The following is a 23,526-nucleotide window of genomic DNA, read 5'->3' on the forward strand; positions in this document are numbered from 1 at the left end:
CTTAGATTCCGTTCCATCCCTACCACCTCTTCCTCCTTTACATTTTAGTCATTTAGCAGACGCTCTAATCCAGAGCGATTTACAGTTAGTGAGTGCATACTTAATGTTTTTATTTTTCATACTGGCCCCCCGTGGGAATCGAACCCACAACCCTAGCGTTGCAAACGCCATGCTCTACCAACTGGGCTACATCCCTGCCGGCCATTCCCTCCCCTACCCTGGACGACGCTGGGCAAATTGTGCGCCGCCCCATGGGTCTCCCGGTCGCGGCCGGCTACGACAGAGCCTGGATAGTATTCAGCTCCTTCTCTATCTCCCTTTCCTTTCCTCGTTTCCTAGCTTCCTTTCCTTCTTCCTTTACTGAAGAAGGAAAGAAAGTTAGGAAAGGAGGAAAGTAAATTAAACTAGGAAAGAGAGTTCACATGTATGTACTAGGGATTAACCACGGCCTGTAGATGGCGATAGTATTGGTTTTAGTGACAGGCTTCTGCGGGGATGCAGCTGAATACTATTGTGCTGCCCTGTTGTTGCTGTGCTGGAAACCCCGTACTGACTTTCTGAAGGGACCCAAGATGGCTGAATGCTCACAGGGGGTGCAGTTAACAATTATCTAGATAAGCAACATGATTGAAATGAATGACAAATAATGTTAGTATGTGAAACATAACATTGGGGGAGTTATACGATTACAACTTGATGGTCTGCCTCATTTTGAAATGCAAGGACACCCAGTAAGGAGAGAGACGGATTTCTCCGCGGCCCGGAGCCAGAACATGGCGGAACACTTGGGAAAGAAATAGCTAGCTAGCAGCTAACGTATTATAGAGAGCCACATAGCTGATCGGAAACGTCGGGGGCAATATTGAACGACACTGGTTGCGGTTCGTAAACGGGCAATAATGTAACCGGTGTAACCGGTGTATTTGTCGATGTATAATAATGTACTGTTTTCATAAGATGTTGAATGTAGCTAGGCAGTTAGCCGACTAGCTAGCTAACGTGCTAGCTAGTTAGCTCCAGTAGATAGCTAGCTAGCTAGCATACAGCAATTATCTCAGTGTACTATAGCTGAAGTCCTCTAACATAGCCACACTATTACACTGAATGTTTCCCATTCGAACATAGTTTTCATACGTATTATTTGGTCTATGATTGTACTGTTCGTGTAGTGTAGCTAATTTCTGAAGGAGAATGTGTAACTAGCTAGCTAGCAAACTGGTCTGCTAGACAGCGCGAGTTGACGCGTCGTAGCCTTTCTAGTCTGCGCGAGACAAGTTTTGTGGAAGACAGCTAGCATCTGTAGCAAGCTACAAATAGCGAACAGTGATAACTAGCTAGATAATATAGTTTCTGAACTCTACTTACTAAGTGGATCTACAGTAGTTGATCCTCACAACCACCATACTAGGCAGTTGGTAGAGTTGGTGCGAGGTAAACAGAAATCGGCTGGGGAAAGCGGTCACGACCACCTGCCAAAATGACGGACACCCGCCGCCGAGTCAAAGTGTATACGCTCAACGAGGACAGACAATGGGACGACCGCGGCACGGGACACGTCTCCTCGGGCTATGTAGAGAGGCTGAAAGGCATGTCTCTGCTGGTGCGAGCGGAGAGCGATGGTGAGTCAGGTAAAAGTATTGTCATACTCTCACTAATACTCACAACCATTGATTGATTACTATACTCTTTGTTCTGATCATGTCATGATGATGATGTTGTTGATAACACCTAGCTAGCTAACTGTAAACAAACTACATAGCCTCGTTTTTGTGTGCTATTATGAAAACAGTCAAAAGAGGAGCCTCTATATCTAATGAGTGGGCGGTCCATTGAGCCCTTGAGGTCCTATACAAGTCACTGATCCTGAATCTTCATACTATGTGCACTAAAATATATAAACAGATAGCTTCTTTTTTTTTTTATCTAGCTAGAAGTGATCATGGAATATCATGACCCATCTCTTTCCTCCACAGTTGTATTGAGCCAGGCCCCTGTTGGAAACACTGCTCAGTCCAAGCAGTATGTCATCGCCTTACAGTTACATAATCACACTGCCCCCACAGCCTCCCAAAGAGGGACCGAGATACACAACTCCCGATTTAGCCCCCCCTCTCGTCCTGTTGCAGCAGTGAGCTGCGTCCACCTCAGCTTTAGAAGTGTTTGTGCAAAGCTGCATGTTAGTTTTTGGTGTTATTGCTAACACGCTTTGTGTTTCTTCACACCCTCAGGTTCCCTACTGCTGGAGTCGAAGATTAACCCAAACACAGCCTACCAGAAACAACAGGTCAGTCACTTGCTAGACGAAGACACTTGAATGTTAGTATAATGTCTCCTGTCTTATTCGAAAAGTGTATTTGTGATGGTAATAGTGCTGTTTTGTCTCTTTCCATCAGGACACGTTGATAGTGTGGTCGGAGGCTGAGAACTATGACCTGGCCCTCAGCTTCCAGGAGAAGGCCGGCTGCGATGAGATCTGGGAGAAAATCTGTCAGGTAATCACACATTTCTTCTCTGTGTGTGCGCGTTTGTTGTGTGTGTACGTATTAGATGAAGGTGGAACATGCTCAACTCGGTCTTGTGGCTAGAAGCCAAAAATCCACTAATAATTAAGTAGTAATAGTTTAGCACTCACTTAAAGTAACAGCAGATACTTAGAATTTTAGAAAATCTAAGTATGGTTTAAAGGTAAGAGCATGCATGTTCGTGTATATCTAATGCCTTCATGTGTTGTGTTTTGACTTGTGTGTCTCTCTGTTGACTTGTGTGTCTCCCCTAATGTTGTGGTGTTAGAACTTGGTTTGTTCATGTGATTTTTGACTCCTGTGTCTCCGTCCCATCTCTACCAGGTCCAGGGCAAGGACCCGTCGGTGGACATCACCCAGGAGCTGGTGGATGAGTCGGAGGAGGAGCGCTTCGACGACATGTCCTCCCCGGGGCTCGAGCTCCCGCCCTGCGAGCTGGGCCGCCTCGAGGAGCTCGCCGAACTTGTGGCCTCCTCCCTCCCTTCGCCCTTACGCCGTGAGAAACTGGCCCTGGCCGTGGAGAACGAGGGCTACATCCGCAAGCTCCTGGAGCTCTTCCGCCAGTGTGAGGTCCTAGAAAACGCTGATGGCCTCCACCACCTCTACGAGATTGTCAAGGGCATCTTCCTGCTGAACCGCACGGCCCTGTTCGAGGTCATGTTCTCCGAGGAGTGCATCATGGACGTGATTGGCTGCCTGGAGCACGACCCGGCGCTGGGGGCGGCGCCCCGCCGCCACCGTGACTTCCTCACTAAGACTGCCCGCTTCAAGGAGGTGATCCCCATTGGCGACCCTGAGCTGCGCGCCAAGATCCACCAGACGTACCGCGTGCAGTACATCCAGGACATGGTGCTGCCCACGCCGTCGGTGTTCGAGGAGAACATGCTCTCCACGTTGCACTCGTTTATCTTCTTCAACAAGGTGGAGATTGTGGGCATGCTGCAGGTGAGTTGGTGGGGACACGGGGAGGGGGCATGCATGCACAGTGAACACAAATATGTTGTGTATTTATTCCTCATTATTATCTTGCTAGTATTTTATTTTATTTTTTTACATTTTTCTCTCTGCATTGTTGGGATGGTCCCGGAAGTAAGCATTTCACTGTTAGTCTACACCTGTTGTTTACCAAGCATGTGACTATTTGATTTTGATTTGAAATAAGGACACAGAGGGAGCACACACAGTCAGGACAACATAGGCCAGAGGAAGTAATGCACATGGGGAGCAGCGAGCGTGCTGTACTGGTGAAATGTCAGCGATTTCTGCGTTTGGTTTTATTTTGGTTTTATTTTTCTTATGATATCCATATAAACCCCTGTCTGACAAGTCTCCTTGTCATTGGCGAAGAGACTGGCCTTTCGGCAATCTCAACATTCAATATGCGCAAACATTTAGCTGTTAGCTAGGCAAGTTGTTGTATTTTAAGGTATTTTGTGGAATTTAGTTAGAGAATTTAGATGTGAGATAGCAACTTTTGACAGACTGGTTTCATCTGGACAAACAAACTGCTTAGGAACCGGATACCAACGTGTTGTGATTGGACGATAGCTGTGAGGGTGATCTCCTCAAGCTCATTAATTAGAATGTTCATATTTGAAGATGGCAGAAAGGCCAGTCTCTTTGGTAAATGACATGAAGTACAGAGACTGGTACACAGGCTATATAAACCTTTGTGAACCATACCTGGAGCCCAGAGTTTTCTCTGGCCAGGTTTATTCTCCTGGCCCTAACCCCACTGCTTGGTCAGCCTGGCCCTAACCACTCCGCTTGGAACTTAAATAAATGTTCAGCCATTGTATAAGTACAGAGGCACCAGATAAGGTGTAGTGTAGATGACTACTGTGTGTTGTTGCTATACAGTAAGCCTGTGCTTTTTTAGTTTGTCTTGTGTGTGCTGTACCCATTGTCAATGATTGGCTGCTTTTATTACATTTACATTTTAGTCATTTAGCAGACGCTCTTATCCAGAGCGACTTACAGTTAGTGCTTACATTATTTTATCGAACCCACAACCCTGGCGTTGCAAACGCCATGCTCTACCAACTGAGCTACATCCCCTGCCGGCCAAATCCCTTTTATGGTGAAATTATGTTTGTTTTTGCATTGTCAAGTCCCCGCCTTGTTGGTAGTCTCCGTAGAAACGCCAGAGTGTTTTGTAAACAAGTTATGCTGCGTTGGGGAAACAGACAGACATGGGCTGTGTTAATCAGGCACCAAAGGGAAGAAAGCAGACTGAAGCAGGGAGGGACTAGCTGGGCTTGTCCAATAAGCAAAGTTAATTTGCTGACTCTGAAACTAGGCTAACTATGGTAAAACTGTTGTGACAAGGACTAGGAATGACTTAGGTGCCGATACAATATGTACACTGAACAACAATATAAACACAACATTTTAAAGTGTTGGTCCCATGTTTTATGAGCTGAAATAAAAGATCCCAAGAATTTGTCCATACGCACAAAGTTTATTTCTCTCAAATTTTGTGCACAAATTTGTTTACATCCATGTTAGTGAGCCTTTCTCTTTTGCCAAGATAATCCATTCACCTGACAGGTGTGGCATATCAAGAAGCTGATTAAACAGCATGATCATTACACAGGTGCACCTTGTGCTGGGGACAATAAAAGGCCACTCTAAAAAGTGCAGTTTTGTTAACCCAACACAATGCCACAGAGGTTTTGAGGGAGTGTGCAATTGGCATGCTGACTGCAGGAATGTCCAGCAGAGCTCTTGCCAGAGAATTGAATTCATTTCTGTACCATAAGCCGTCGTTTTAGAGAATTTGGCAGTATGTCCAACCGGCCTCACAACCGCAGACCATGTGTATGGCGTTGTGTGGGCGAGCGGTTTGCTGATGTCAACATTGTGAACAGAGTGCCCCATGGTGGCGGTGGGGTTATGGTACGGGCAGGCATAAGCTACGGACAACAAACACTATTGCATTTTATCGATAGCAATTTGAATGCACAGAGATACCGTGACGAGATCCTGAGGCCCATTGTTGTGCCATTCAGCCACCGCCATCACCTCATGTTTCAGCATGATAATGCACGGCCCCATGTTGCAAGGATCTGTACACAATTCCTGGAAGCTGAACATGTCCCAGTTCTTCCATGGCTTGCGTACTCACCAGACATGTGACCCATTGCGCATGTTTGGGATGCTCTGGACCAAGTTCCCGCCAATATCCAGTAATGTCGCACAGCCATTTAAGAGGAGTGGGACAACATTCCACAGGCCACAATCAACAGCCTGATCAACTCTATGTCACACTGCTTGAGGCAAATGGTGGTCACACCAGATACTGACTGATTTTCTTTCTGTGACCAACATATGCATATCTGTATTCCCAATCGTATGAAATCCATAGATTAGGGTCTAATTTATTTAAATTGACTGATTTCCTTATATGAACTGTAACTCAGTAAAATCGTTCTATTTTTGTTCAGTATATTACGATTCTAAATGTGTTCCGATTCTGCGATTTTAAATGTTCCAAACATTGCTCGCAGAGGGACGAGAGAGCCATGCGAAAACGAGGTTTTGATCAGTCATGGAAATAAAAGTGCTGAAAACAAGAAGAGAACGCGCTATAGAATGTAAGAGTTTTGGCACAGTACGGCCCATTAGCGCAAAAATAATATTGCGATAACAGAAAAAATGATATTGCAATATAAGTAAAAAATAATGTGCCTATATGTAACAATCTATTTTTCCCCTATCGCTAATGAGGACTTCTCATAACGGTCCTTTATCTAGGCAGAGGTTTTCAACTTCCTGTTACGGCTCTAACCTGGCCAGTCTGTCTCCTGTGAGTCAGGGTTGTGTTTAGCTAAAACGTTTTTCAACTAAAAGTTCAAATGAGTGTTGTACTTCTTCCTTTTGGGGAAAAAATGGTCTTGTTTCGTGCCTATTGAAACAACCACAGTGTAAACGCAGCATGGTGGGACAGCTAAACATCAGCAGACCTATTTACCACGCAAGCTTCAGATACAAATTGCCTTCATAGGCACAGATCTAGGATCAGCTTACCCCTCTCCAACTCTAACCATAGCCATTTAGGAGTCAAACTCAAAAACTGACAGTAGATCTGTGTCCTTGTGCAACTTTATCCCGTTATCCTCCTTCTCATCCTTTGTGTTCTCTTGGTTTTCTTTCCTTCCCGGTCAGGATGATGAGAAGTTCCTGACCGACCTCTTTGCACAGCTCACAGACGAGTCCACAGACGACGACAAGCGATACGAACTGGTACGCCAACTGACATCAGCACAGACGCCACTAATGCCGGATTCCCACTATATACCCGACCAAGCTAGGTCTCATAACCAGGCCTTATAATGTCAATCAAGCACAAGGGTTTATTCTGACAAAATGGTCAAATATTACCACTTTTCTCACACCCTGTATAGTAGTCATGGGCTAACATGAAGTTCTCTTCCCCACAGGTAAACTTCCTGAAGGAGTTCTGCGCCTTCTCCCAGACGTTGCAACCTCAAAACAGAGAAGCCTTCTTCAAGACGCTGTCGAACATGGGCGTTCTCCCTGCACTAGAGGTGGTACTGGTGAGAGCACACACAGCACTCCAGACCTGGGTCATACACATGTCAAATACTTGAAAGTGTTTGAGGATTTTGTCATAGTCTGGGGGAGAAGGACAAATGTATTGTTTGTAAAATGTGACAAAATGGCAGCTGTTCTTGCCGTGATTATGGTCTGTGTGTAAGTTTAAAGTTTTATTAGTCGTATGTATGGCATACACCGTCCAATGAGAAGCTTACCTGCAGGAACCTTCTGGACAATGCAACAACAATAAGAAATAATAAAATATGAGAATACGAACATAAAGTAAATGTCTCAGTAGAACAGAATAAACATTTTAGCATCAGTATAATACAGGAAGCCACAATTTATAGTCTTAATATTTACATGTGTTTTGGGGAAGAGGGGATTGGTGCAGTATTTAGCGGTCATGTAATTTAGTTTTGTGTTTTCTGCACGTAAATAAATAATAGTGTCTTATAAGCCCATGTAAGCTGGCCACCAATGAGCTGGCCCCACCAATAGGTGTATGACACTGGAATAAAAACAATCAATCAAAATGTAATTGATTAAGCTTGGGCATTAGGGTTAGACATGGAAAGGCACTTTTGGGACCGTTCCATTCAAGCGTTTGGCTGATCGTTTTGACCAGCGTACTAAGGTGCCATCAGCCTTTAACAATTACTAACAAACTTAGATGTTTTTTCCTTTACCAACTACTTTATAATAATGTTGTTTTATTCCAGTCTACTCTGTTCTACTCCTTAATATTCTATTCCATTGTGTTCTGTGTGCGTTCCACCAGGGGATGGATGATGTGCAGGTGCGCGGCGCGGCCACCGATATCTTCTCCTATCTGGTGGAGTACAACCCCTCTATGGTACGAGAGTTTGTCATGCAGGAGTCCCAGCAGAATGACGACGTGAGTACAGCTTTCACCCTATACCATGGATGTGTTTACTATGAACCAAACGGAATTAAGCGGAGAGGGACCTGCCTGAATTTGTCCTATAGGAACGGGTCATTGCAAAATGTTTTCCATTTGGCGTAAACGGTTTGCGTTGAAAAAAGTTTGGAACTGAATCTGCTACGGTCTTCGTCTAATGAATGCATCCCCCATAGTAGGACATCCGAGATGCTAACCTCAGAGTTATGGACTATCGAAATGGGACAAATATAAAACAAACAAAAAACAGACTTCTGTATCGGCTACAGACAAACATAAATGTTGCGTGTGTTAAAACGCATCAGACATTCACAGTATTGGGCTAGGCCTAAATGAAATCAATGCTTGTTTTGGTTTTTAAGTGAATTTCAAAGTTACGGATATTTCAGTGTTCCGATCGACAATCGACCTCCATTCCCAACATGTTAATATCTCTTGAGGTCGTACCGTATGGGCATCTGGGTCGTTTCTAAAGAACATCTTGTTCTGCCCCTTGAGGCAATTAGCGCGGATAGAGCAATTTGCTATGGAATGGGTAAGCTAGTTGTTTACGTGTTTGATTGGTAATACAAGTGACATTTCAGAGGTGGGAAGAGAGCGATAAACAGGGGTGGACATGGAGGGGACCGGGCTTGAAGCGTTGAACATCATGATGTTTAGGCCATTACTAGTATCGGAACATTATTACCCGGTTCTCAAGATTTTAAAATAAGGGTTCTGTTCCGGAACACTAGAGATCACTTTCGGTTCTGTTTCCGTTCCTGAAAATGTTGTTATTTTCCGGTGTTCTGTTCCCTGAACTGGTTCCAACCCCTGGTTGGAACATTATGAGTGCTGGCGTTCCAGGTTGTCGTTTTTTGCTGTTGCGCTGCTGTGCATTTCAGGAGATTTCTAGGCTTATATCCCATCAATGAGGTTCCTGAGATGTTAAACACTTTTACAGGCATTGTGATCCTGAATCCTTTGGTAATTTGTACAGCTTGACTGCAATAAAGATGACCTGGAATGCCACCATTGTGCATGATGCTGAGTTCACATAGGCGACTCATCATGCCAGGACGAAACCTGATGTCATTGTTTGCAATGAGACAATGATGCCTAAAACGTTTAACCTTTTGCCTTCTGTTAGTCATCATGAATAGTCTTAAGCTAACTCAAACAATAACTAGGCTCATTTTAATGTTTATCATCAGGATATGTTTAGCAACATCTCCTACAGTCTAGCTAGGAAGTTTGGCTGTACAAAGCGCCATATATATTCAATTTGGATTTTTGGATGTAGCTAAGCTAGCATGTTCTTCAAACCAGCCAGCCAAGCAAACTGACATGCAACATTGGGTAGTCCACTTCTGACATTCTTTGAGTCACCTATATGTTTTTAAACGTAGCATGAGTGCTAGTGGTGATATTGCCTCTAGACACTGATCTTGGATCAGTTTTGCATTTCCCCTACTAATGGTTAAGGTTCGTCTTGGGGGAGGGGAAGCTGATCCTAGTTCTGTCCCTAGGGGAGCAGTGCTAATGGTGTCTGTCTAAAGTCTCTCTTGTATCTCCCACCGTGTCTTTCCCAGGACATTCTGCTGATCAACCTGATCATCGAGCACATGATCTGTGACACGGACCCCGAGCTGGGTGGCGCCGTGCAGCTGATGGGCCTGCTGCGCACCCTGGTGGACCCCGAGAACATGCTGGCTACCGCCAACGTGAGTAGAGCGCCTCGCTTCTTACCTGTTAACCTCTCACCCCTTCCTTACCCCTTTCACCCTGAGCTAACACCCCTCACCCCGGGAACATGCTGGTCATCGCCAACAAAAGTCTAGTTGCCTCTCACACCTCTCTCCTCTGACCCCGAGACCACACCTCTCTCCTCTGACCCCGAGACCACACCTCTCTCCTCTGACCCCGAGACCACACCTCTCTCCTCTGACCCCGAGACGACACCTCTCTCCTCTGACCCCGAGACGACACCTCTCTCCTCTGACCCCGAGACGACACCTCTCTCCTCTGACCCCGAGACGACACCTCTCTCCTCTGACCCCGAGACGACACCTCTCTCCTCTGACCCCGAGACGACACCTCTCTCCTCTGACCCCGAGACCACACCTCTCTCCTCTGACCCTGAGACGACACCTCTCTCCTCTGACCCCGAGATAGTGGCTGGAATCGACTCCTAGCTCCTCCCTGGGCTGGATTTAAAATCTACTAGGCATACTTCATAGTGGCTCTGTGACTGTTTTGTGACTCCACCACGCACCGCACCTAGGGCTTCACACAGAAATGTAGGTGCATGCCAGTATGTGCAACTAAGGAGATCACTTGGTGGGAACGCAACTTAAAACCCAAACCCAGTGTAAGCCAAAAACTATTAACTCCCTAGGCACTTCCTCTAGACCAGTGGTATTTAAACCTCTCCTCTGGGACCCCCAGACATTTCACAATTTTGTTGTAGCCCTTAACTAGCTACACTTGATTCATCTAATGAAGGGCTTGATGATTAGTTGACAAGTTGAATCAGGTGTGCTAGCTGTGGAACTGCCTTGCGTCCCAGACGAGCGGTTTGAGAACCCCTGGTCTAGAGCGCCTGTTTGCAACAGTTTGTCTCTGGTCCTCCTGCAGAAAACTGAGAAGACTGAGTTCCTGAGCTTCTTCTACAAGCACTGCATGCACGTCCTCTCTGCTCCTCTGCTGGCCAACACCACGGACGACAAACTCAGCAAAGGTGAGTCCATCAATCCCCTGTATGTATGTGTTCGTGTATCTGTCCCTGGCCAAATAAACCATACATTTTAAAGTTCCGCTGTAAATGTGTGAGTTCTCTGATTATCATGATGATGGACACATTCACTGAAAGTTATACACACACACTCCATATGAGCCACTGTACTGTATGTGTGTGTGTGTGCTTTATGATGGGTATGAACACACACACCCCTCCCCCCAAACGCACACCGTTAACACTCTCCCCCTTTAGATGACTTCCAGACGTCTCAGCTGTTGGCGCTGATCCTGGAGCTGCTGACGTTCTGTGTGGAGCACCACACGTACCACATCAAGAACTACATCATCAACAAGGACGTCTTGCGCCGGGTCCTGGTTCTCACCGCCTCGCAGCACGCCTTCCTGGCCCTTTGTGAGTCCCCTATATACATACATACACACTGTATAGTCAGGGGTTAAAGTTCGCTGTTACTGTGACGGATTTCCGTCATATGGATTCTGGAGAGGTCGTTTTTTTTTTGTAGATCCGCAAGAAAAAATATCTGGGGTGGGGGGGGGGGTGTTTAACAGTGTGTGTTTGGGGATAGGTGTGTTCATAACAATCATAATGCACTCACACACACACATATACAGTACATTGGGGGGGTGTAGTTTGGCCTAATACATAAGCATCTCTGTTCTACTAAATATATTCCCAAATAAATGTATATGTCAAATATTTTATTTTCTCTTACGCTGTATGCACTGAACTGACATGCACGATTGTTGCTGACACTCCAATGTTCAGATGAAGGGAATTAATGTATTAATCTATAATGCGCATCACTCAGACAGCGATGTATAGCCTAGTCTTTATCACTCAGGATGGAACTTTCCAGTGCTACTATTTTTGCAATGTAATGTTATTAAAACGAAATCAGACAACCCCATAGTAGAATAGTTTACCTAGTCGGCTTGTGTGTTCTATGTGAGATAAATATTCCCCTCGAGGCGCATTCAAGTTGCGAGAGCCATAGGGAGGGAAACGTATTCTGACGAGCAGTCAATGCACAACCATTCTTAATGCAATCGCAGGAAAACACTTTTGAAAGCAGTTTACGCAAATGTATTTTGTGAGCAGTTTTTGGCCTTTTAAAAAAGAGTGGGATCCCAGTTTTCCATTGCTACCACGTTTATTTATCTTTCTCTTGCTCGAGTGGCATCGTTTTGCAAGTGCAGGTACAACCGGAGTTCAAGCATGTTAGGCGCAGCTTCGCAACATAGCTCTTAAAGGGGCAATGGCATCTTAAAAGGGCAATGGCATAGCCCTACTTTGTAACAGAAACCAAAATAATCAACATTTTCGAGTGAATAATAATTAATAATCAGCCTATATATACACACTACCGTTCAAAAGTTTGGGGTCACTTAGAAATGTCCTTGTTTTCGAAAGAAAAGCATTTTTAAAAAAATATCATCGAATTGATCAGAAATACAGTGTAGACATTGTTAATGTTGTAAATGGCTATTGTAGCTGGAAACGGCTGATTTTTTATGGAATATCTACATAGGCGTACAGAGGCCCATTATCAGCAACTATCAGTCCTGTGTTCCAATGGCACGTTGTGTTTGCTAATCCAAGTTTATCATTTTAAAAGGCTAGTTGATCATTAGAAAACCATTTTGCAATTATGTTAGCACAGCTGAAAACTGTTGTGCTGATTTAAAGAAGCAATAAAACTGGCCTTCTGGAGACTAGTTGAGTATCTGGAGCATCAGTAATTGTGGGTTCGATTACAGGCTCAAAATGGCCAGAAACAAAGATCTTTCTTCTGAAACTCGTCAGTATATTCTTGTTCTGAGAAATGAAGGCTATTCCATGTGAGAAATTGCAAAAAAAACTGAATATCTCGTACAACGCTGTGTACTACTCCCTTCACAGAACAGCGCAAACTGGCTATAACCAGAATAGAAAGAGGCGTGGGAGGCCCCGGTGCAAAACTGAGCAAGAGGACAAATACATTACAGCTTCTAGTTTGAGAAACAGACGGCTCACAGGTCCTCAACTGGCAGCTTCATTAAATAGTACCCGTAAAACACCAGTCTCAACGTCAACAGTGAAGAGGCGACTCCGTGATGCTGACCTTCTAGGCAGAGTTGCAAAGAAAAAGCCATATCTCAGACTGGCCAATAAAAATAAAAAAAATGGGCAAAAGAACACAGACACTGGACAGAGGAAGATAGGAAAAAGTGTTATGGACAGACGAATCGAAGTTTGAGGTGTTCGGATCACAAAGAAGAACATTTGTGAGACGCAAACCAAATGAAAAGATGCTAGAGGAGTGCTTGATGCTATCTGTCAAACATGGTGGAGGCAATGTGATGGTCTGGGGGTGCTTTGGTGGTGGTAAAGTGGGAGATTTGTACAGGGTAAAAGGGATCTAGAAGAAGGAAGGCTATCACTCCATTTTATAACACCATGCCATACCATGTGGACGGTGCTTGATTGGAGCCAATTTCCTCCTACAACAGGACAATGACCCAAAGCACAGCTCCAAACTATGCAATAACTATTTAGGGAAGAAGCAGTCAGCTGGTATTCTGTCTATAATGCAGTGGCCAGCACAGTCACCGGATCTCAACCCTATTGAGCTGAAGTGTCCATCAAGCCAATCCAACTTGTGAGAGGTGCTTCAGGAAGCATGGGGTGAAATCTCTTCAGATTACCTCAACAAATTGACAACTAGAATTCCAAAGGTCTGCAAGGCTGTAATTGTTGCAAATGGAGGATTCACCTGTATTTGGGGAGTTTCTCCCCTCTCAAGCTGTCAGGTTGGATGGGGAGCATGGCTGTACAGCTATTTTCAGGTGTCTTCAGAGATGTTCGATTGGGTTCAAGTCCGGGCTCTGGCTGGGCCACTCAAGGACATTCAGAGACTTGTCCCGGAGCCACTCCTATGTTGTCTTGGCTGTGTGCTTAGGGTTGTTGTCCTGTTGGAAGGTGAACCTTTGCCCCAGTCTGAGGTCCTGAGCGCTCTGGAGCAGGTTTTCATCAAGGATCTCTCTGTACTTTCCTCCGTTCATCTTTCGCTCGATCCTGACTAGTCTCCCAGTCCCTGCCGCTGAAAAACATCCCCACAGCATGATGCTGCCACCACCATCCTTCACCGTAGAGATGGTGCCAGGGTTCCTCCAGACGTGACGCTTGGCATTCAGGCCAAAGAGTTCAATCTTGGTTTCATCAGACCAGAAAATCTTGTTTCTCATGGTCTTAGAGTCTTTAGGTGCCTTTTGGCAAACTCCAAGCAGGCTGTCATGTGCCTTTTACTGAGGAGTGGCTTCCGTCTGGCCACTCTACCATAAAGGCCTGATTGGTGGAGTGCTGCAGTGATATTTGTCCTTCTGGAAGATTCTCCCATCTCCACAGAGGAACTCTAGAGCCCTGTCAGAGTGACCATCGGGTTCTTGGTCACCTCCCTGACCAAGGCCCTTCTCCCCCGATTGCTCAGTTTGGCCAGGCTGCCAGATCTAGGAAGACTTGGTGGTTCCAAACTTTTCCATTTAAGAATGATGGAGGCCACTGTGTTCTTGGGGGCCTTCAATGCTGCAGACTGTTTTTGGTACCATTCCACAGATCTATGCCTCGACACAATCCTGTCTCGGAGCTCTACGGACAATTCCTTCAACCTCATGGCTTGGTTTTTGCTCTGACATGCACTGTCAGCTGTGGGACCTTATATAGACAGGTGTGTGCCTTTTTTAAAAGTTGTAGAAACATCTCAAGGATTATCAATGGAAACAGGATGCACCTGAGCTCAATTTTGAGTCTCATTGTCAAGGGTTTGAATACTTATATAAATAAGGTATTTCTGTTTTATTTTTAATGAATTTGTAAACATATCTAAACACCTGTTTTCGCTTTGTCATTATGGGGTACTGTGTGTAGATTGAGGGGGGAAAAAGTATTTAATCAATTTTAGAATAAGGCTGTAACATAACAAAGTGGAAAAAGTAAAGGGGTCTGAATACTCTCCGAATGCACTGTATAGCTGATGTGAAATCACTAGTTAGTAGCTAGCGATAGTAGTAACGTGAGTAACGGCCATCGTGCAAGTGACGTTACCTTCCCTTAGACACAAAAGTCAACGTAATAGACTAGTCTCTTGGCCTGTCAGTTAGCACGGCTGGCTTTGGGTGGCAGGGTCCCTGGGTCTAACTCTGCTTTGGGCAGACAGGGACGGAAGCTATATTGTCACACAGTGCTGACACTCCCTGTCTCCTTCTCCACTCTCTCCCCTTCTCTCTCTCTCTCTCTCTCTCTCTCACTCTCACTCTCACTCTCACTGTCGGTCTGTCTGTCTGTCTGTTCTGTCTCCCTCTTACCCTCTCCTCCAGGCGCGCTGCGCTTCATGCGGCGGATCATCGGTCTGAAGGACGAGTTCTATAACCGCTACATCATAAGGAACTTCCTGTTTGAGCCCGTGGTCAAGGCTTTCCTCAACAACGGTACCCGCTACAACCTCATGAACTCGGCCATCATAGAGATGTTTGAGTATGTCCGCGTGGTGAGTTTTCTTCCGCTTCCAATGTCTCATCCTTTTGTGATTAACTTTTGATTGTAATTTTCAAATATATACACTGAAATAAATAAATTAGGCCCTTATCTATGGATGTCACATGACTGGGAATACAGATATGCATCTGTTGGTCACAGATACCTTAAAAAGAAAAGGTAGGGGCGTGGATCAGAAAACCAGTCAGTATCTGGTATGACCACCATTTGCCTCATGCAGCGCGACACATCTCCTTCGCATAGAGTTGATCAGGCTGTTGATTGTGGTCTGTGGAATGTCATCCCACTCCTCTTCTATGGCTGTGCGAAGTTGCTGGATATTGGCGGGAACTGGAACACGCTGTCGTACACGTCAATACAGAGCATCCCAAACATGCTCAATGGGTGACATGTCTGGTGAGTATGCAGGCCATGGAAGAACTAGGACATTTTCAGTTTCCAGGAATTGTTTACAGATCCTTCCGACATGGGGCCGTGCATTAACATGCTGAGACATGAGTGGCGGATGAATAGCACGACAATGGGCCTCAGGATCTCGTCACGGTATCTCTGTGCATTCAAATTGCCATTGATAAAATGCAATTGTGTTCGTTGTCCGTAGCTTATGCCTGCCCATACCATAACCTCACCGCCACCATGGGGCAGTCAAGACCCTGAGTGACGAGCACGCAGATGATCTTCCCAGAGACCGTTTCTGACAGTTTGTGCAGAAATTATTCCATTGTGCAAACTCAGTTTCATCAGCTGTCCGGGTGGCTGGTCTCAGACGATACAGCAGGTAAAGAAGCTGTTTGTGGAGGTTCTGGGCTGGCATAGTTACACGTGGTCATGTGGCTCATGGTAGAGAACTTAACATTAAATTATCTGACAAAAGCTCTGGTGGACATTCCTGCAGTCAGCATGCCAATTGCACGATCCCTCAAAACTTGAGACATCTGTGGCGTTGTGTGACAAAACTACATTTTAGAGTGGCCTTTTATTGTCCCCAGCACAAGGTGCACCTGTGTCATGATCATGCTGTTTAATCAGCTTCTTGATATGCCACACCTGTCTGGTGGTTGGATTATCTTGGCAAAGGAGAAAGGCTCTCTAACAGGGATGTAAACAAATTTGTGAACAAAATGTTATATATGTATGTGTATATACAGTACCAGTCAAAACGTTTGGAAACACCTACTCATTCAAGGGTTTTTCTTTATTTTTTACATTGTAGAATAATAGTGAAGACATCAAAACTATAAAATAACACATATGGAATCATGTAGTAACCAAAAAAGTGTTAAACAAATCACCAGCAAAGCACCCCCAAACCATCACACCATCTCTTCCATGCTTCTTAAATTTGGACTCGTCAGACCAAAGGACAGATTTCCACCGGTCTAAAGTCCATTGCTCGTGTTTCTCGGCCCAAGCAAGTCTCTTCTTCTTATTGGTGTCCTTTAGTAGTGGTTCCTTTGCAGCAATTTGACCATGAAGGCCTGATTTCACCTCTGAACAGTTGATGTTGAGATGTCTGTTACTTTAACTCTGAAGCATTCATTTGGGCTGCAATCTGAGGTGCAGTTAACTCTAATTAACTTATCCTCTGCAGCAGAGGTAACTCTGGGTCTTCCTTTCCGGTGGCAGTCCTCACGAGAGCCAGTTTCATCATAGCGCTTAATGTTTTTTGAAAAATCTTGAAATGTTCCGTATTGACTGACCTTCATGTCTTAAAGTAACGATGGACTGTCATTTCTCTTTGGTTATTTGAGCTGTTCTTGCCATAATATGCACTTGGTCTTTTACCAAATAGGGCTATCTTCTGTATACCCAACCCTACCTTGTCACAACACAACTGATTGGCTCAAACGCATTAAGAAGGAAAGAAATTCCACAAATTAACTTTTAAGAAGGCACACCTGTTAATTGAAATGCATTCCAGGTGACTACCTCATGAAACTGGTTGAGAGAATACCAAGAGTGTGCAAAGCTGTCATCAAGGCAAAGGGTGGCTACTTTGAAGAACTTCAAATATAAAATATATTTTGATTTGTTTAATACTTTTTTTTGGTTACTACACGATTCCATATGTGTTAGTTCATAGTTTTGGTGTCTTCACTGTTATTCTACAATGTAGAAAATAGTAAAAATAATGAAATACCCTGGAATGAGTAGGTGTGTCCAAACTTTTGACTGGTACTGTATGTACAGTTGAAGTCGGAAGTTTACATACACCTTAGCCAAATACATTTAAACTCAGTTTTTCACAATTCCTGACATTTAATCATAGTAACAATTCCCTGTCTTAGGTCAGTTAGGATCACCACTTCATTTTAAGAATGTGATATGTCAGAATAATAGTAGAGAGAGTGATTTATTTCAGCTTTTATTTCTTTCATCACATTCCCAGTGGGTCAGAAGTTTATATACACTCAATTAGTATTTGTTAGCATTGCCTTTAAATTGTTTAATTTGGGTCAAACGTTTTGGGTAGCCTTCCACAAGCTTACAATAACTTGGGAGAATTTTGGCCCATTCCTCCTGACAGAGCTGGTGTAACTGAGTCAGGTTTGTAGGCCTCCTTTCTCGCACACACCTTTTCATTTCCGCCCACACATTTTCTATAGGATTGAGTTCAGGGCTTTGTGATGGCCACTCCAATACCTTGACTTTGTTGTCCTTAAGCCATTTTGCCACAACTTTGGAAGTATGCTTGGGGTCATTGTCCATTTGGAAGACCCATTTGCGACCAAGCTTTAACTGATGTCTTGAGATGTTGCTTCAAAATATCCACATCATTTTCCTTCCTCATGATGCCATCTATTTTGTGAAGTGCACTAGTCCCTCCTGCAGCAAAGCACCCCCACAGCATGATGCTGCCACCCCAGTGCTTCACGGTTGGGATGGTGTTCTTCGGCTTGCAAGCACCCCTTTTTTCCTCCAAACATAACAATGGTCATTATGGCCAAACAGTTCTATTTTTGTTTCATCAGACCAGAGGACATTTCTCCAAAAAGTACGACATTTGTCCCCATGTGCAGTTGCAAACCGTAGTCTGGCTTTTTTTATGGCGGTTTTGGAGCAGTGGCTTCTTCCTTGCTGAGCGGCCTTTCAGCTTATGTCGATATAGGACTCGTTTTCTATGGATATAGATAGTTTTGTACCTGTTTCCTCCAGAATCTTCACAAGTCCTTTGCTGTTGTTCTGGGATTGATTTGCACTTTTCGCACCAAAGTTCATTCATCTCTAGGAGACAGAACGCATCTCCTTCCTGAGCGGTATGACGGCTGCGTGGTCCCATGGTGTTTATACTTGCGTACTATTGTTTGTACAGATGAACGTGGTACCTTCAGGTGTTTGGAAATTGCTCCCAAGGATGAACCAGACTTGTAGAGGTCTACAATAATATTTCTGAGGTCTTGGCTGATTTCTTTTGATTTTCCCATGATGTCATGCAAAGAGTCACTGAGTTTGAAGGTAGGCCTTGAAATACGTGTGTGTGTGTGTGTGTGTGTGTGTGTTATATGTATGTGTGTGTGTGTGTGTATATATGTGTGTATATGTGTATGTATATGCATGACACAGTGCATTGTATTAAACAAAACTGGTACGGTCTCCCTCTTCCCATCCCACCCTGCCACCCTCTCCTCCCTCCCGCTTCCTCCTTTTCCCTCTCTCTCTTTCTCCCTCCCTCTATACTCTCCCGTTCCCCCCAGGAGGATGTGAAGTCCCTGACAGCCCATATAGTAGAGAACTACTGGAAGGCTCTGGAGGATGTGAACTACGTTCAGACCTTTAAAGGACTGAAGCTGCGCTACGAACAGCAGAGGGAGAGGCAGGACAACCCCAAACTGGACAGGTAATATATTGACAACCCAAACTGGACAGGTAATACACTGCTCAAAAAAATAAAGCGAACACTAAAATAACACATCCTAGATCTGAATGAATGAAATAATCTTATTAAATACTTTTTTATTTACATAGTTGAATGTGCTGACAACAAAATCACACAAAAATTATCAATGGAAATCAAATTTATCAACCCATGGAGGTCTGGATTTGGAGTCACCCTCAAATTAAAGTGGAAAACCACACTACAGGCTGATCCAACTTTGATGTAATGGCCTTAAAACAAGACAAAATGAGGCTCAGTAGTGTGTGTGGCCTCCACGTGCCTGTTTGACCTCCCTACAACGCCTGGGCATGCTCCTGATGAGGTGGCGGATGGTCTCCTGAGGGATCTCCTCCCAGACCTGGACTAAAGCATCCGCCAACTCCTGGACAGTCTGTGGTGCAACATGTCGTTGGTGGATGGAGCGAGACATGATGTCCCAGATGTGCTCAATTGGATTCAGGTCTGGGGAACGGGCGGGCCAGTCCATAGCATCAATGCCTTCCTCTTGCAGGAACTGCTGACACACTACAGCCACATGAGGTCTAGCATTGTCTTGCATTAGGAGGAACCCAGGGCCAACCGCACCAGCATATGGTCTCACAAGGGGTCTGAGGATCTCATCTCGGTACCTAATGGCAGTCAGGCTACCTCTGGCGAGCACATGGAGGGCTGTGCGGCCCCCAAAGAAATGCCACCCCACACCATGACTGACCCACCGCCAAACCGGTCATGCTGGAGGATATTGCAGGCAGCAGAACGTTCTCCACGGCGTCTCCAGACTCTGTCACGTCTGTCACATGTGCTCAGTGTGAACCTGCTTTCATCTGTGAAGAGCACAGGGCGCCAGTTGCGAATTTGCCAATCTTGGTGTTCTCTGGCAAATGCCAAACGTCCTGCACGGTGTTGGGCTGTAAGCACAACCCCCACCTGTGGACGTCGGGCCCTCATACCACCCTCATGGAGTCTGTTTCTGACCGTTTGAGCAGACACATGCACATTTGTGGCCTGCTGGAGGTCATTTTGCAGGGCTCTGGCAGTGCTGCTCCTCCTTGCACATACGCGGAGGTAGCAGTCCTGCTGCTGGGTTGTTGCCCTCCTACGGCCTCCTCCACGTCTCCTGATGTACTGGCCTGTCTCCTGGTAGCGCCTCCATGCTCTGGACACTACGCTGACAGACACAGCAAATCTTCTTGCCACAGCTCGCATTGATGTGCCATCCTGGATGAGCTGCACTACCTGAGGCACTTGTGTGGGTTGTAGACTCCGTCTCATGCTACCACTAGAGTGAAAGCACCGCCAGCATTCAAAAGTGACCCAAACATCAGCCAGGAAGCATAGGAACTGAGAAGTGGTCTGTGGTCACCACCTGCAAAACCAGTCCGTTATTGGGGGCGTCTTGCTATTTGCCTATAATTTCCACCTGTTGTCTATTCCATTTGCACAACAGCATGTGACATTTATTGTCAATCAGGGTTGCTTCCTAAGTGGACAGTTTGATTTCACAGAAGTGTGATTGACTTGGAGTTACATTGTGTTGTTTAAGTGTTCCCTTTATTTTTTTGAGCAGTGTATATTGACAACCCCAAACTGGACAGGTAATATATTGACAACCCCAAACTGGACAGGTAAGGTATTGACAACCCCGAAGCGGACAGGTAATGTATTGACAACCCCAAACTGGACAGGTAATGTATTGACAATGGTTGGATGAGTGATTTAATGGATGGAAGGACAGATGGAATCAAAATTCTGCTAGTGATGTTTGGAGTTGGTGGTGGGCGTTCTATCTGTGGTTGTTTGGGAATGACTGCCGTTAGCTACAGGGTGAGTGAGTGGTCGTTTTTTGGCTTTGAAGGAATCCGATTGGCTAGTGCTACTGTCTTTTGCCGCGACTCGATCTAATGGTCGAAAATGCATAAAGATGGCAGAATTAAAAGATATGTCATTGTTTTAGCGCTGTCCACTGACTGTTTAAACTACGGCAGGCAACATGGTACAATGTGCCAATAAATCAGCACAATCTACTTTTTAGTTTTTTCTAATTGCCGGCGTCTTGAAGCTAGAATTGGGATCATGTGCACTGTGCTGATGACTGTACGAGAAAAGAGTAACGGAGAGCACTGTACAGTAATGAGAACATGGCAATTTGTGAAAAGTGCATGGGGGCCGTTATAGTTATGCCCCTCCACTATTGGCTTTACCAATGGTTTAAAACATTTTACAGTTTGGAATCCGCCGGTTCTTATTGATTGCTATTCATGATGTATCTGTAAGTCGACTCTACAGTCACGGTCAGGCGTAACCGTTGGTCACCTCCCTTCACACAGCATGCGGTCCATCCTGAGGAACCACCGCTTCCGCCGGGACGCACGGACGTTGGACGACGACGAGGAGATGTGGTTCAACGCGGACGAGGACGAGCTGGAGGACGGCGAGGCGGTGGTGCCCCCCTCGGACAACAAGACCACCAAGACTAGCGGCGCCGCGGAGAACGAAGACCTCATGGACCCCATCAGCAAGTTCATGGAGAGGAAGAAACGTAGGTCGCAGGGAAAGAATGCATGAATTGCTGGCAGAACTGGCCTGGTTCAAATACATGTTATGTGAAATACAGTTTTTAGGTTACACCTGTTTTGGCTTGGAATTTGTACTTTTGGGATTATGCAATTGGTTCTGTTGCTCTGAGTAAACAAAATGTAAGCGCAGCTCATACATTCGACGGTAGCTGACATACTCTATGTACTGAGAACGAAGTAAGTCGTGTCTTGCGTCTTTAAAAACGGTCAAACTGACGGCCTACAACTGTCTGTATCTCGGTCTCTCGGCCCCACAGTGAAAGACTCAGACGACAAGGAAGTTCTGGGCAAGTCCAGTAGTCTGTCGGGCCGCCAGAGCCCCAGCTTCAAGCTGTCCTTCTCCGGCTCCACTACCAAGACCAGCCTGTCCAGCCCGCCCTCCTCCGCCTCGCTGCACCCCGGCTCGCCAGGCTCCCCAGGATCGCCAGGGTCAGGGACCAAGGGCTCGCCCCCGACAGCAGTCACCACCAAGGTGGGTAGTAGTAGCTAACCCACCTCCATGTGTTCCTTAAGGCACGGAACAACAGAAAATATTTGTTCAATGTTTCCCGATGGAAAATGAAAATCCAGGTAACCCCCCCAGTTTGTCAGTAGTCTTCATTCTGTGCATAATAATGGGGTGATTTTGGGGGGGTTTGGGAGGTGGTTTAGTAGTTTAGGTGTTACAGAAGACAGGGATAGTTTACCCATAGTATAAAATGGACATTTTGTTTTCCTTACCTTGAAAGCAGTCTGGAGAAGGACAGACTGCAATCCACACTTTGGGTTTGTTTACAGAGCAACTGCCAACAACCGCTGACTTTTAGCATTTGCAAACCAAAAACCAGTAGTTTTACCCCAAATTAGCATTATTTGGATGAACTATCCCTCCTTGAAAGGTGAGGTGTCTGCTAGCTTTGCACAGTCTAATGCAGGAGTCTCAAACTCAAATTACCTGGGGGCCAACACCCATCTTGCTGCTGTTATAGGTGGCCATTTTGAGTAATGCCAACATTGTGCAAAATATTATTTGTGTGGTGTTAGGTGCTCATTAACATATTTGCTAGCATTCTATGTTAGTGGTTGGACTTATTGCAGCCGTTATGTAGATTGTTGTGCCAGCGTATGTGGTCTATGGTTACTCCAAAGATATGTGGCATGTAATATGCGATAGTAATAAACGTAGTTGTGCATTGGGTTGATTCCAATAGGGAAGAAGTCCTCTGGATGGGAAGCAGATATCAGTCTGTGGGCCCCAAGAAAGTAGCTTGTGGTCCTGATGTGGCCCCCAGGTCTGGAGTTTAGTAGTTATTTTTGTTTCTTCTTTAAATCTGAAGATCAGATCTGAATAGATGAATTATCTCTCCATCTCTCTCAGGGAGGTCTGGTGGGGCTGGTGGACTACCCCGACGACGACGAGGAGGAAGAGGACGGCGAGAGTAAAGAGGAGACTCCGCCCCTGTCCAAGAAGTCCAAGCTGAGCTCCTAATAATAAAAATAAAAAAACGTTAATATTGTTCCTCTCTCCGAGCGCCAGACTATTTTCCACCGATCCCACGATAGGCACAGAAAACTAACAAAAACTGTTAAAACCATGAATGACCCCACCCCCTTGGTTTTCAATGGTGGCTCTTTTTGAGGAGTGGACTATGAATGGAAACGCGTCTCCTCGGACTAATCCCAATATACAAGTGCCAATCTGGAGGCCGTGGAGCTAGGAGCGAACGCAGCAAACGAACGGACAAGAGAGAAAGGCGTGGAGAAAATACTATTTCCGATATTGGCGTCAGATAAAAGGGGCGGACTGACGATTTCTAATT

The 23,526-nt window shown here is 45.3% G+C and overlaps 1 protein-coding gene across 3 annotated transcripts; it reads left to right on the forward strand.

Moving 5' to 3' along the window:
- Nucleotides 1–537: 537 nt before the first annotated feature.
- LOC121552913 (serine/threonine-protein phosphatase 4 regulatory subunit 3) lies at nucleotides 538–23,526 on the forward strand. 3 transcript variants are annotated; one of them, XM_041866014.2, is made up of 15 exons: nucleotides 538–1,628; nucleotides 2,229–2,284; nucleotides 2,394–2,492; nucleotides 2,847–3,467; nucleotides 6,690–6,767; nucleotides 6,965–7,081; nucleotides 7,864–7,980; nucleotides 9,576–9,707; nucleotides 10,621–10,723; nucleotides 10,976–11,134; nucleotides 15,097–15,266; nucleotides 18,970–19,112; nucleotides 21,479–21,690; nucleotides 21,985–22,199; nucleotides 23,085–23,526. In XM_041866014.2, exons 1-15 carry the CDS (start codon nucleotides 1,478–1,480, stop codon nucleotides 23,193–23,195), a joined length of 2,484 nt encoding a protein of 827 aa, XP_041721948.1. In that variant the 5' UTR covers nucleotides 538–1,477; the 3' UTR covers nucleotides 23,196–23,526. The 3 variants fall into 3 exon arrangements, with proteins under 3 accessions (XP_041721948.1, XP_041721949.1, XP_041721950.1); XM_041866015.2 differs by having other exon boundaries at nucleotides 18,973–19,112; XM_041866016.2 differs by having other exon boundaries at nucleotides 538–1,619.

Source organism: Coregonus clupeaformis, chromosome 36, assembly GCF_020615455.1.
Source record: "Coregonus clupeaformis isolate EN_2021a chromosome 36, ASM2061545v1, whole genome shotgun sequence".
NCBI lineage: Eukaryota > Metazoa > Chordata > Actinopteri > Salmoniformes > Salmonidae > Coregonus > Coregonus clupeaformis.